Below are 12563 nucleotides of genomic sequence, written 5' to 3'. Positions count from 1 at the left end.
CTAAGGGGCAAAAATGTTTGATGTATTTACTTTCTGTAAATAATAATTATTTTACTTGCACTTGTGTGTGTGATCTGTTTTTAAGTGTTTTCTTCATAGTGACTGCAGATGCCACTTTTTATTCAAGTGTTTTAAGTAGTTGACAGATTTTTGTAGTTCAGGAATCGTTTCTGTCTTGGAAGAGAGGTGTTGCAGTGGTATTCAATTATTAATTTAAATGGGAAGTGATTTCTTTTTCATAATAAAATTGAACGCAAGTAATTTTTTTTTGTGATCTTTTCATCTAGCTTGATGACTTACCATATGAAGGAAAAATTAATTACACATTATATCCAATAACATTTCCAACAGAGAGTGCGACAGAATGGAAGAAATTGTTTAAACCATGTGCTTCACAAAGGCTGTTCTTGCCAGTAAGTTTCTTCTGTTATTGGACAGCACAGAAGTCTCTATCAAGCTATCTTTGGTAATCTAATTTCTGCTTAGTTTTAAATAAAGAACTACTAATAAAAGTCACTTTTATGACCTTCTTAAAAAAAAATCCTCTGTAATTACCATTTTTCTGTGGTATTTTGGAATAAAATTCCTTTTCTCACTTCCTGCGTTATGGCACTGTATCCTTAGTGCTGTAGGTTATGTCATCTTCTCGGAGGTACGAAGGATTTATCACATATCACTTCATTTATTTGGAAAGTTTCTTGCTTTCCTAGGTCTGCGAAATGTCAGGGAAATTAATGAAGAAATAGCCTATTGTTACCAGAGTGTTTTGTATAGCCTTTTCTTTGCTAATCTAAGATTCTTCAGAAATCATACTTCAGGCTAGATGAATTTAAGCAGTGGCAGCTATCTCCCAAATACTGTCACTTCTTGGCGATCCTTACATTTCCCACATTGTTTGAGTAAATGTATAGCAAAGCAAAGGGACAGGAAGACAGGAGCTACTGTTATTCCAGTGTTTCACCTAGCCCACAACCTGCTCCCGAGGAACCTCAGGATATAAAATACAGACTTCGTGTTACTGTCCTACATAAAACCTGTTTTACTCCACAAAAATTCTTCAAAAAGGGACAAGGGGAAATAATAACAAATTTCTGACTGTGAGCCATCAATCTAACATGAACCTATTTGCATGTGACCAAAACATATTAAAATGTGTAAACTGCAGTAACTTGTTTTATGAAGTTCAATTAAACTGTTTTCTTTTAAACTTCTTTCTCTCACAGTTAATCCTCAAAAACGTGGATTCACTACTGTATGTTGATACTGACATCCTGTTCTTGAGACCTGTCGATGATATTTGGTCTTTTCTGAGAAAGTTCAACTCCACCCAGATTGCTGCAATGGCACCAGAACACGAAGAACCTCGTATTGGGTGGTACAATCGCTTTGCTCGGCATCCCTATTATGGAGTGACTGGAATAAATTCTGGAGTCATGTTAATGAACATGACACGTATCAGGAGAAAGTATTTCAAGGTACGTATGTTGTCTTTGTTGCAATTTCTGTTTTTCTACAACTTTTAACTCCAATCCTGTTTGAAATCCACCTGGGACAGTATTTTACGAAACATTTCTTGTAACTGGAATGACGATCTAAAAACAAGCTGTCTAAAATGGTATCTAACTCCTATTTTTTTTAAATGTCATTCACTGCAAGGCTTGAATTTCTTGAATTGTAAGTCCATTTGTTTTATTTTTTTCTTAGTTCTGCAATATCATGTAATTTATAGCAACAGACTGTATCCAGTCACATTTTTCATTAGATATCTACTATTTTTTCTTCACTGCAGAAATCCTCAGAAAACAGTTTATGTATACTGTAAACTAACTTTAAAAATGTGTGCATAAAGTAATATGACCAGGAGGTGGTGCTAAAGCATTTAGTAACTTACTTTAACTGTACTATCTGTAAATTTTGATCTTTGAAATCGTAACCAGGTGATTATCAACTTAAGATCTTTTGATTTACTTTTCAGTCTTAATTTCTGTAGAGAAATAACTTCATTTAGGTACTAAAGCAGCATGTGCAGCAACAGAAGTGGTCATTGCTTCACAGATTTTTCCTATATGATTCAAATACAAATACAAAAGCAGTACTATGTGATTATGCAAGGGGGCAAAAGTACTTCTCTCTGTTCTACTTTATTTTTATTAAATCTACATTGAAACAGGAAGACATTTGATTAGGAAAAATAATCATACAGTCAGAAACTATGGGAATGTACAGCCTTAAGAGCGGCAATATAAATTTGCAGTAGATATTACCTTTTTCACCCATTTCAAATTTAAGAAATGTTTGGCTTCCCTCTTAACGTGCTTGCAATGCCTTGTTATGGAAATACAGGGAACTTAAGAAAAATAAGGAATAGACTGCTTCAGCTCTAGTTACAGTATAAAGGTACAGTAGCTGTAACTTTCCCAGCTCTAACTGTAACTGCAGATACCTGTACATCTAGCTTGATACAGAAATAAAGAAAAAGTGTTCTGTACTACCAGGTCTGCTTGGCTATGGTGCCTAATGGTTCCTGGTCCTACCATCTTTATCTTTTCTGTGTTTTATGAAACTGTGTGCATGTCTACACTACAAATAGAGGCACTGTATATATAATCATGTGTACACATACATGTGCATACACGTGTGAATATAGCGTGATCATGGCATAGTGTATAGCTGGAGATAAGACTAAAACTGGATAAAGAAGCTTCGGGTGTGTTGTGGCTACCTGGTGTCATCTTTGCAAAGCAGCAGTTAGGTGATAAAACGTGGAATATGCAAGAATAATTAGGAGATGAAAGAGGTAGTATCATGTGACTTCTTATATTTTTATACGTGTAGTGGCTTTATATATGTTTGGATGTAATCTTCTGGATTTCAGTCAGGCCCTTGGTATTGTCCCTCACAGCATCCATCTGGACAACTTGTCCAACTGTGTGCTGAACAGGTTCATGCTCCGCTGGGTGATGAACTGGCTCAAGGATAGAGTTTAAAGGGTTGTAGTGAATGGTGCTACAACTTGCTGGTGGCCTGTCACTAGCGGTGTTCCCCAGGGCTTAATTCTGGGGTCAGTTGTGTTGAATGTTTTTCTCAATGATCTGGATGCAGAAGTGGAATGCATCCATTAGCAGGTTTGCAGATGATTCAAAATGGGAGCTGCTGTTGACTCTCTGTAGGGATGAGGGGCGTTGCATAGGGGTCTAGATAGGTTGGGGCATTGGGCAATCATCAGTGGCATGAAATTTAACAAGGGTAACTTGTAATTTGGCAAGAGCAAATGATCTGGGATAGAGCAAGGCTAGACTCAGGCACAGACTGGGAGAAGAGCAGCTGGAGAGCTCTGCAGAAGAGGACCTGGTGGTGCTGGTTGGTGGTAGCAGCAGCCAGCAGCTGTGTCTTGGAAGCCAAGAGGGCAAACTGCATTTTGGGGTACATTAAGTACAGTATATTCAGCCAGTCAAAAGAGGTGATTCTCCCACTGTATTTAGTGTTAGTGCGGCCTCACCATGAATATTATGTACAGGTCTGGTCTCCACAGTATAAAAAGGATGTTTAGGTCCTTAAAAGTGTCCAGAAGAAGGCAGCAAAGTTGGTAAAAAGTCTGGAAGGCATGTGTTGTGAAGAGATGCTGAAGACTGTTGGGTTGTCAAGTCTGGAGAAAAGGAGGCTGAGAGGTAACCTCCGTGCTCTCTGCATCTTCCTGAGGAGGTGAAGTGCAGAGGGAGGTGCTGCTCTCTGCTCCCTAGTGATGGATACATGGGAACTGCACAAGGCTGCTCCAGGGGAGGTTCAGACAAGATACTAAGACAAATTTTCTTACTCTAAGGGTGGTCAAACACTGGAACAGGCTTCCTAGTGGGGTGCTTAATGCCCCAAACCTGTCATTGTTCAAGATACATTTGGTCAATGCCCTCAATAATGGGCTTTAACTTTTGGTTAGCCCTGAAGTGGTCAGGCAGTTGGACTCAATGATCTTTGAAGGTCCCTTCCAACTGAACTGTTCTGTAGATATAGATGCTTTTAAACTGGAAGGGATATGGCAAATGCTGCAGAGGTGGTATGGTGTTTTAACAAAAAGCCCTAGATGAGTGAGGCTGTGTGAAAAGAGAGTTGTGACCTTTATCAAATTCATACGGAAACATGGGTGTTGCTATACTTAGTGTGATAGTAGGCACCCAAAGAAAGAAATGAGGTCTTACAAGAGCAAACAAGCCCCAGACAGAATAACTCCAGGTAGTGTGTACAAAGGAGAGGTCTGTGGGTATGTTTAGACAAAAGCAGAGAGTCAATAAGACCTAAGCCATTATATACAATTTTTGTGACCACTCAGTATTGCTTAAGGCTATAGTTCTGAGAAATGTGGTAAGCCACAGAAGCTAATTCCTTCTAGAAGGAAGGTTGCCATCACTTTTCAGCAGTTTTTCACTGCTTTTCTTGCTTGCTTTGTCCTTACCTCTGTTGTTTGTTGGACCCTTCCATGATCCAACTAAATTTGCTAACGGGTGAGTAAAGAATTCCTTCTGCTGGTTTAGTTAAGTAAATCAGTGCTCTCACCAAAATAAATCAATAATAAATAATCAAGTATTAGGCACTACTGTGTTAACACAAGAACAGGAAGGAAGGGAACTTGCTCTCATATGGCATTTATGATAATAAATTGGTCAATGGTTTGTGGAACTGCACTTAGTTTCTTTAGATGTTACTGTATGATCTGAGTATGTTTCCTCAACTTTATATTCTCCTACAAGCATTAAGGGGAAGATGACCTTAAGTTGTTACAGACAAAATGTAAAGCTCTTCTGACTTCAGGCTTATCCAGGCATAAGTCTTTTGGGACAGAATTCAGTAATGATCAAACTAATTAAAGCAAAGCGTATAATAAAAAAAAACCACCAAAGATATCATCTTAACATTCTTACGGATATTTTGTTTGTAGTTCTGCTCTTACAAGCTTTGTTCCACTCAAAAAGCTGACTTTTGGAGGGTTCACAGAGCTTGTCTGTATCAGATTGATGGTATCTCAGAGTCCCACAGGATTTAATTTTTTTGGTAAACCTCTCTAACCTTGTTTCTAATTTGTTGGGTATTGGAGATGTGTTTTATATTCTCAAATCCTTTAAGGATAATCCTAGTTATTTATTTCATATTTACTTGAGTAACTTTTGAAATGTAATTCTGTTATCAGTTCTGGTCAAGCTCGAGCATTCTCCTTCTCACTCGGCCCTCACTACCAAGTTACAGCAGAATTTTACAGGAGGTCATAGAACTGTTCGAGTAATTTCTCCTGCTCAGTGATTCCTACACTGGTTTCATTACACATCAGGGTTAATAAATTAATATTTAATTATTTTCTATTTATGCAAAGGTTATTGAAACATTAGAATTTCTAATTCTTATCTCTAATAACAATATTTGTCAAGTAGTATTGCTGCTAGATGTCTGGCGATGTGATATATGCTCTTACCTCCTTTTTATCTCCTCGGGATATACTCTGCATTTCACTGCTATTAAAACTATACAAGCTAAATGAAAATCGTATGAATTAATGGTTTTAACAACATTAAGTAATATTATGGGTTGCTCTAAAACTTCTTTTTTTGCTTCTTTATATTCTTATCATAGTTATTCTGCTAATGGAATTAAATTAGCTCACGGTTCTTGATTCTTAGCATTGAGTACAAGTACAAACCTTGGGTCAATATTCCATGGACAGCAAAGTCCATGTGAGGGACTAATCACTGTGCTTCAGTCTAATTGATTTGCTTTTGAAGGGTTGTAGCCTGGTATTTGGTCTGAGTTTTCTTTTGTTTAATCACATTGCACTGAGCCTAATGATAATTCTTGCTAGAGAAGAATTATCTTGTGTATTTCTTCTGCCTGGTATTGTCAAATACTTGCAAGCAATCATACTCATTATTTTTTAAGGGCAGAAGGGACCATAATATCATTCTGTTTGGCTTCTAATATAACCTATAGATCTTTCTTTGTATTAATTCCTGTCTGAAATCTGATAGCATTTCTTTTTTAGTCTTCATTTCTGAAAGCCCTTCATATTTCATGGCTGAAATGATTTGAGGAAAGGCTAAAAGCTGAACCGCTAATGTTTCTCCTTTCTAGTTTGTCAGTGGAAATGTTGTATCCTGGGTAGTCTTTTCTGTTTTGTAATGTAGTGGTTTTGTATTCAAATTTCAAACAATACTGGAGTTCTGTTGTGTGTGTTCTATTTATTTATTTATTTTTTATGATTTGATTAAAAAGAATCATGGCTATAATCCTGTACTCGTTCAAGAATCTTCTCCCTTTGAGACCTATTGTTATTCCATCCTCAATCTCCAATTTCAAGTAGAAAATAGAGAGAGCAGCCTGGTTCCCTTTTTGTTCTAGCTGAGCTTAAAGGTGGTGTAAAGATGCGAAATTAGCTTTAGAATATGTAACTTCTTATACCACAAATAATAATTTATTTGAGGTAATGCAAAGTTCAGCGTAGGCTGTCTCACTCCAAGTAGCACCTCCTCAGCCAAGACTTAGAAGACCTTTTCCTTTGAGCTGTGATTTTGCTTAATCAACAATTTGGGAAATAAGCAACAGCTGTTGGTTTAGAGTCATGCTGCCTTTTGCAAGAGAAAAGTTGTGCCTTTGCTCTAGAAGTTTAAGTTCAGTAACTAAAAAAAAAAAACTCAATGAAAATTCTTTCAAAACTTTTGAAGGATGTATGTGGTTTTATACCTTGCTTTATAGCTAGTCTTTTTAGCTGCATTTGGAACTATTTAATAACTTTATATTGATCATTATGAATCTTTTAAAGACAGCTATAAAACCTGTGTATGCTATTAGTTTGTGATAAAGATGGAGAAAGTGTGAAATCTGAAGTGTGGAGATTTAAACAGTGCCCATCTACTTGGCACACATCTATTAAAATCTGGTTTTCTGTTAGATTCTACTGCTGTATAAAACAAAACAAAACAACAACAACAAAACAAAAAGCTATTTCTTAGAAGTAATAGTTTAAGATGTTTTAGAGGGAGATCTTATGACAATTTAATATGGAATATTAGGGAGTATGTATAGTTTTTCTTATCATAAGATAATGAAATGAGAAATAAAGTGTATTGGAAATGTCCATAACTGTGTTTTCCCTACATGTGGTCATTAAAAATAAAATAAAATATATATATACACATATATATACATACATATATATATCAACATGTATAAAACATTTGAGATTTGTAGCTTTGGAAAGCAAATTACAAATTCTGTTGGGCATTTCCTTCTTCATAGGTATAGTTATCTTAAATATGTAAATGTTTTTCTTTGTTTAATAGAATGACATGACAACAGTCCGGTTACAGTGGGGAGAAATTCTTATGCCTCTGCTGAAGAAGTACAAGTTAAACATAACATGGGGTGATCAGGACCTCTTGAACATTATGTTTTTTCACAATCCAGGTAAATCCACATTAATTTTAAGTCTAGCATAACAAAGCTGATCTTTCGCATGACATCTAGAAAATCAGAAAAATAGTTTTAGCAGACTTTTCAGTGCAAATATGCAAGAGACTTTTTTTCTTCTCTAAAAAACATTTTCTAAGTTGAGAAGCAAAATTGAAGCTTGTTAGAGCTTGGTTTGTTGTTAAGTTTTAAAAACAATTACAGAAATTCATGAAGCGCTATTAACAAAAAAAAAAATAGGAAAAATGAATGCATCTTCTGAAACAATTTTGATACTTAGTGGATACTTACTGGAGTTCTCTCTTGTTTTTTTTTTTTTTTTGTACAGAAAGTCTGTATGTCTTTCCTTGCCAATGGAATTATCGGCCTGACCACTGCATTTATGGGAGCAATTGTAAGGAAGCTGAAGAAGAAGGTATATTTATTCTTCATGGAAACAGAGGTGTTTACCATGATGATAAACAACCAACTTTTAGGGCTGTCTATGAAGCAATAAAAAATGTAAGTATGTCCAGCATTTTACTTCGTACAGAGTTATTTTGTATGTATTTTATGCAGTGCTGCGTGTGCTTTCTTGGTTTGGTTGACACTTTCTTTGCAACAAAATGTTTTTTCTCTTTCAAGTATTTTTTAAGCATTTCACCATTTTGTGGTTTACTGTTTGGATAGAACTCCAGTTTGTTCATCTTGTGATTAACATCATCTAAAACATTGTGTGGCCTATATCTAGGTTAGGATTCTAAAATGTTGCCTGCAACTGTAATGTTTGAAAAACTTTTTTTTCGCATTCATTTACTAAGTATGTTTAGCAAACTGTTTGTACAGGCATGTGAAGATTGCCCTAAGCTTCATTTTTTCTGGAGATTTAAAAAAAATAGAAAAGGAAACCCTTTTCCTTCCCTTTTTATATGCTTGCTGCAACATTTTAACATTTAATTGTAGCAAGATTTGCATGGTAGAAAATACTTCTTTATGATTTTTTTCACCTTTTCTAGAGATTCAGTGTATTAATATGTTATTGTTCCTTTAAATAGTAAATGCAACAACTTTTCTGCAAATAAGTCATCTAATAAACTATTTATCACTACATTGGTATACTCACTGAAGAGCTGTAAAATTTAGCACTGATGCACATTTTAATGTAGCAGGCTATTGTGTGCATATAACCTTCAAAAATCAATAGTATATTTTAATGGTGCTTTATCACGTGTTGTCATATGGATATAAAAATGAGAAAAAGTACTTATGGGGGTCTGAGAATACATTGCAGGGGAAGTGAATGTGTTTCCATGAAAATAAGATTTCTTTGTTTCCTTTGAGCATTGTCAAAAATGGAACAAAAAAAAATTGTTTATATTTATAGTCCCATTTGCTTTATGTATATGTCAGAGAAAGCGTGTAGAACACTGTTGATCCAGTCGTAATAAGATGAACAAAATTGTTACTTTGAAATGCTGTTTAGCTTTTCATTTTTTTTATTAAAAAAATATGGTGCTATAGTATTAATGACTTCATTTCATGTCCATGTTAAACATATTATGTGTTTGACCATCATTCAATTTAATGAAACTTTCTGCTTTCAGTAGTACTACTTGTTTGTCATACTGTTGTTTCATTATAATTTGATAAGAGTTGTACTCCTTAGATTCTAAGTCATTCAGGAAAGTTGCTGGTCAACAAAGAAATAACCAGAAATCATTTTGGATTTGAAAATTCTTAATTTAAAAAGGTAATTTTAAATGTCCTCCATGCTTATGGAATTCATTTGCCTATTTTAAACAAAAGTTCTCTTGTTAGGCATGTTATTGGAATCATTTGAGAATACTCATATACCTTAGAGATCATTTTTCAAATAGTTTTCAGAAGCTAAGAGTTCTTTAAAACATTTAATAACTAATAAAAAAGATCTTCAAAGGCCTTTTAATTGAACAATGACAGTGTTCTATTATTAACTTAAATGGTTTCTTATCTTTACAGTATACATTTGGAGATGATCTAGTTCATTCCCTGTTGCGGCCCCTAGAACTGGAGTTACAGAAAACAATGCATACGTACTGTGGAAGAGTATACAAAGTTTTCATAAAGCAGCTAAAGAAGAGCATAAGGGACTTGTCTGTCAGAAGATCAAAGGGAAGGTGATTCTAACTGCAAGCTCTTAAATCAAGAGACTGAATTAACATACTGGTCAAAAGGTGCAACAGTTCTAACGTGGCTTGAATCGGCTCTTAATGTGCCCAGATAAGAGTTTACTAGCATACGTAAAAATGAAGAAAATATTCATGTAATGAAGAACAGTGACTTTTTCTGCAAAGGTGACTTTTGGCTCTTTTGAAGTTTAATCACTGCTAGTGTTTATCTTGGATCTGATGATTTGGGTGTTACTGACTTCTAAGGTCAGTAGTTTCAGCCTGCTTAATTCAGTTATCTCTAATGATCAAACAAACAAGGGAGAGGTGAAGATGGCTCAGTTTGGAAGTGTACCTCATTGTCTAAAATTCTGTTAAACTGTGAATGTAGCAATAACCAAGTCAGCAGCACTAACTTCACTTTAAAGGTGTGAGCACAAAGTTGTTTACAAGTGCAGAAAATACTCTGTTTTCAAAGAAATGTGATATTAATCATTGACAATCTGCGTGCCTTTATGTTCATCTCTTACATGTTGGAATCCTGTTTTGACAATCTTGTTTTGCTTATTGTAGATGTAAACTGCACACTATAAATAGGATTTTCTGAGACATGGATAGTATGTGATACTAGTTTTCTCTATCTGTAGATACTTTAAAAATGATAACAGCATTTGTGTTAGTATTGTTGAGCCATCTATCCCAAATGATATATTCGAGTTGAGGGGGTTTATATTTTAGCAACTATTCAATATGAAGTTATTTTCTTACAATACTTTTTAAAACTTAAATGGTTTTGCAGCTTTATAGGATGTTTTGGAAGTAGAAAAAAATGGTGGAAAGCTGCTTCTGTTGTATTTTTATACTAAGAATCATTACTTGATGATTGTTACAGAGTATTTAGTACCTAAAATTGAAGAACTGTAGTAAAAGTTCTGATGTTTAATCAGATTGTATATTAGATAGTTTTTTTTTTTCTTTTCTTTTCTTTTTTTTTTTTTTTTTTTTTTGAGATAAATCCTGCATATTTTTTAATAACATGGCTTTAAAATAGTTTTGGGCCAGACCCTTGACTGTATCATTAATGTCAATAAGGTGATACTGATTTATAACAGATAAGGATTAGGCTTTCTTTAGATATCTTAGTGGAAAAAACATGTTCTGTTTATGTAATCAAATTTCTTTTTAGAGAAAAGCATGAAGAAAAGTCTGACTTGTAACATTACAGTAAAATATTTAAACATGCATGGTATGAAATGTATTTGTAAAGTATACTTGAACTGAACTTGGATGAACTGAGATGAAGGCTTCATAAAGTTAGTTTTCAGATTCCTGCGTGGTGAACCTTGGAGGATCCACTCACTGACTTTTACCTTCATCCCAACCACATTTGAGAAGTTTGATTTTTGTGGCTGTTTCTTTGCCAAAGGCAGACTGGCTCTGAATCTCAGATCCACGTGAGCTGAGCTGGATGAATGCTTTAGCAGTACAGAAGCACACTCCATTGTAAGCAGAGTTTGTATTCTGCTCCTAATCTCCCTGCTGGATCAGGGTGTAAATTTGTATGATGGTAAACAGAAAGTCTGCTAGGCATGTAGTTACTGTTTCTTTTCCATGTTATACGTAATCTTTTGAAGTCTTAAACTCTAGAAATCCATGTGAAGGTGAATACGGTTATTGTCTGATTTTACAGCATGCAATACATTATTTTTTTACATAAATACTGATTTTATATCAATCTGTCTTCAGTTTCTTTTTTTCACTTGTACTATGTTTGTGTTTACAAATTCTTTCCTTTGGCCTGTGTGTTCCCCCCCCCCCCGCATTTTTTCAGGAACTTTCAGTTTGGAGTCGAATTTTAGTATGGTGTATGCATGTGAAGACTGCTTAAAACCCAATGAACTATTTTAGAAAAAAAAAAAAAGTGTAACGTGAACATTCACAGCAACCTTTCCAGTTAAATTTCAGTTTATGGGATTAGAGCAAGAAGGTTAATATTGGAATTTATTATAGAATAAAAAATTTTACTTGGTGCTTATTTCAAGACACATTTACTTAGCATTTTATAAATAGCAAGAAAATACTGCCATAAACCATTGACTTGGTATACATATATAAATTTAAGCCTCTCACCCTCAACTCTCCATTCCCAAGTAACTCACACAAACATTTTAGAAAACTTTAAAAAAAACAAAAACACAACAAAAAACACCGAAGTGCTGAGTAGCTTCCATAAGTACCTCTCCAGAGTATTTGTTGTTTTTGAATATGAGTATCTTTGTAATTCTATAACCACTATTAAGTTTAGAAAAATGATCTACCCTGAAAAACAAATCAGATTTACAGAGAAAACCATTGGAGACAGTAATAATGAAGACAGGAAAAATGAAGTACTACGGTAGGAAACCAGTTATACTCTGAAGTATTTCAGTGCTTGGTTTCTAAGGTTATGTACATACAAATGTATAAACTTAAATTTAGTCTACAAGTCTTTATCTCTGTCTAGTTTTAGAAACTTGTTTTTTACAAACATAGTAAATAACTAACTAAATAAATGAATTATAGAACTTTAGAAATCCCATTTTTATTCTATTATAATATTTAATGCTGATACGTTTTATTGAAAAATGTAAACATGCACATTCAAGTTAAATTAAGATAAATCTATCTTCATAGTGTTTGATTTCTCTTTCTGACTTCTTACCATTATTAAATCTATATTTAAAGGGGGTCACAGTCTCGTGGTAGAAGAGTTCTATTTGAAGATGTGTTCTCATTCCTATAAAATCCTAGCTATCTTCGTAGGTGGTATGAAATGCCAGCTGTCCATTAATGATACCGAAACATCCTTATTTACGGAACTTGTACCTGTGACTTTTAATAAGATTGTATAAACCTTATGAAAATCCTTCCAGTTATTTATAATTTTGCCAAAATTCAGCCAAAGTGACATCGATGTCCAGCCTTTTAAAATTGTTTTTAAACTTTTGAATT

The 12563-nt window shown here is 34.4% G+C and overlaps 1 protein-coding gene across 1 annotated transcript in view; it reads left to right on the top strand.

Annotated features, from left to right (window-relative positions):
* Positions 1–10482, top strand: part of GXYLT1 (glucoside xylosyltransferase 1) — a 28930-nt gene extending 18448 nt beyond the window's left edge. Inside the window, exons 4-8 of the mRNA XM_032208297.1 lie at positions 288–413; positions 1224–1475; positions 7320–7443; positions 7775–7947; positions 9424–10482. Of these exons, the coding sequence (XP_032064188.1) occupies positions 288–413; positions 1224–1475; positions 7320–7443; positions 7775–7947; positions 9424–9585 (837 nt within the window). The 3' untranslated portion in view covers positions 9586–10482. The remainder of the gene's footprint in view (positions 1–287; positions 414–1223; positions 1476–7319; positions 7444–7774; positions 7948–9423) is intronic.
* The last annotated feature ends 2081 nt before the right edge of the window (positions 10483–12563 follow it).

Source organism: Aythya fuligula, chromosome 1, assembly GCF_009819795.1.
Source record: "Aythya fuligula isolate bAytFul2 chromosome 1, bAytFul2.pri, whole genome shotgun sequence".
Lineage (NCBI taxonomy): Eukaryota > Metazoa > Chordata > Aves > Anseriformes > Anatidae > Aythya > Aythya fuligula.
Note: the sequence above shows the minus strand (reverse complement) of the source record. Positions and strands in the feature narration are given on the sequence as shown.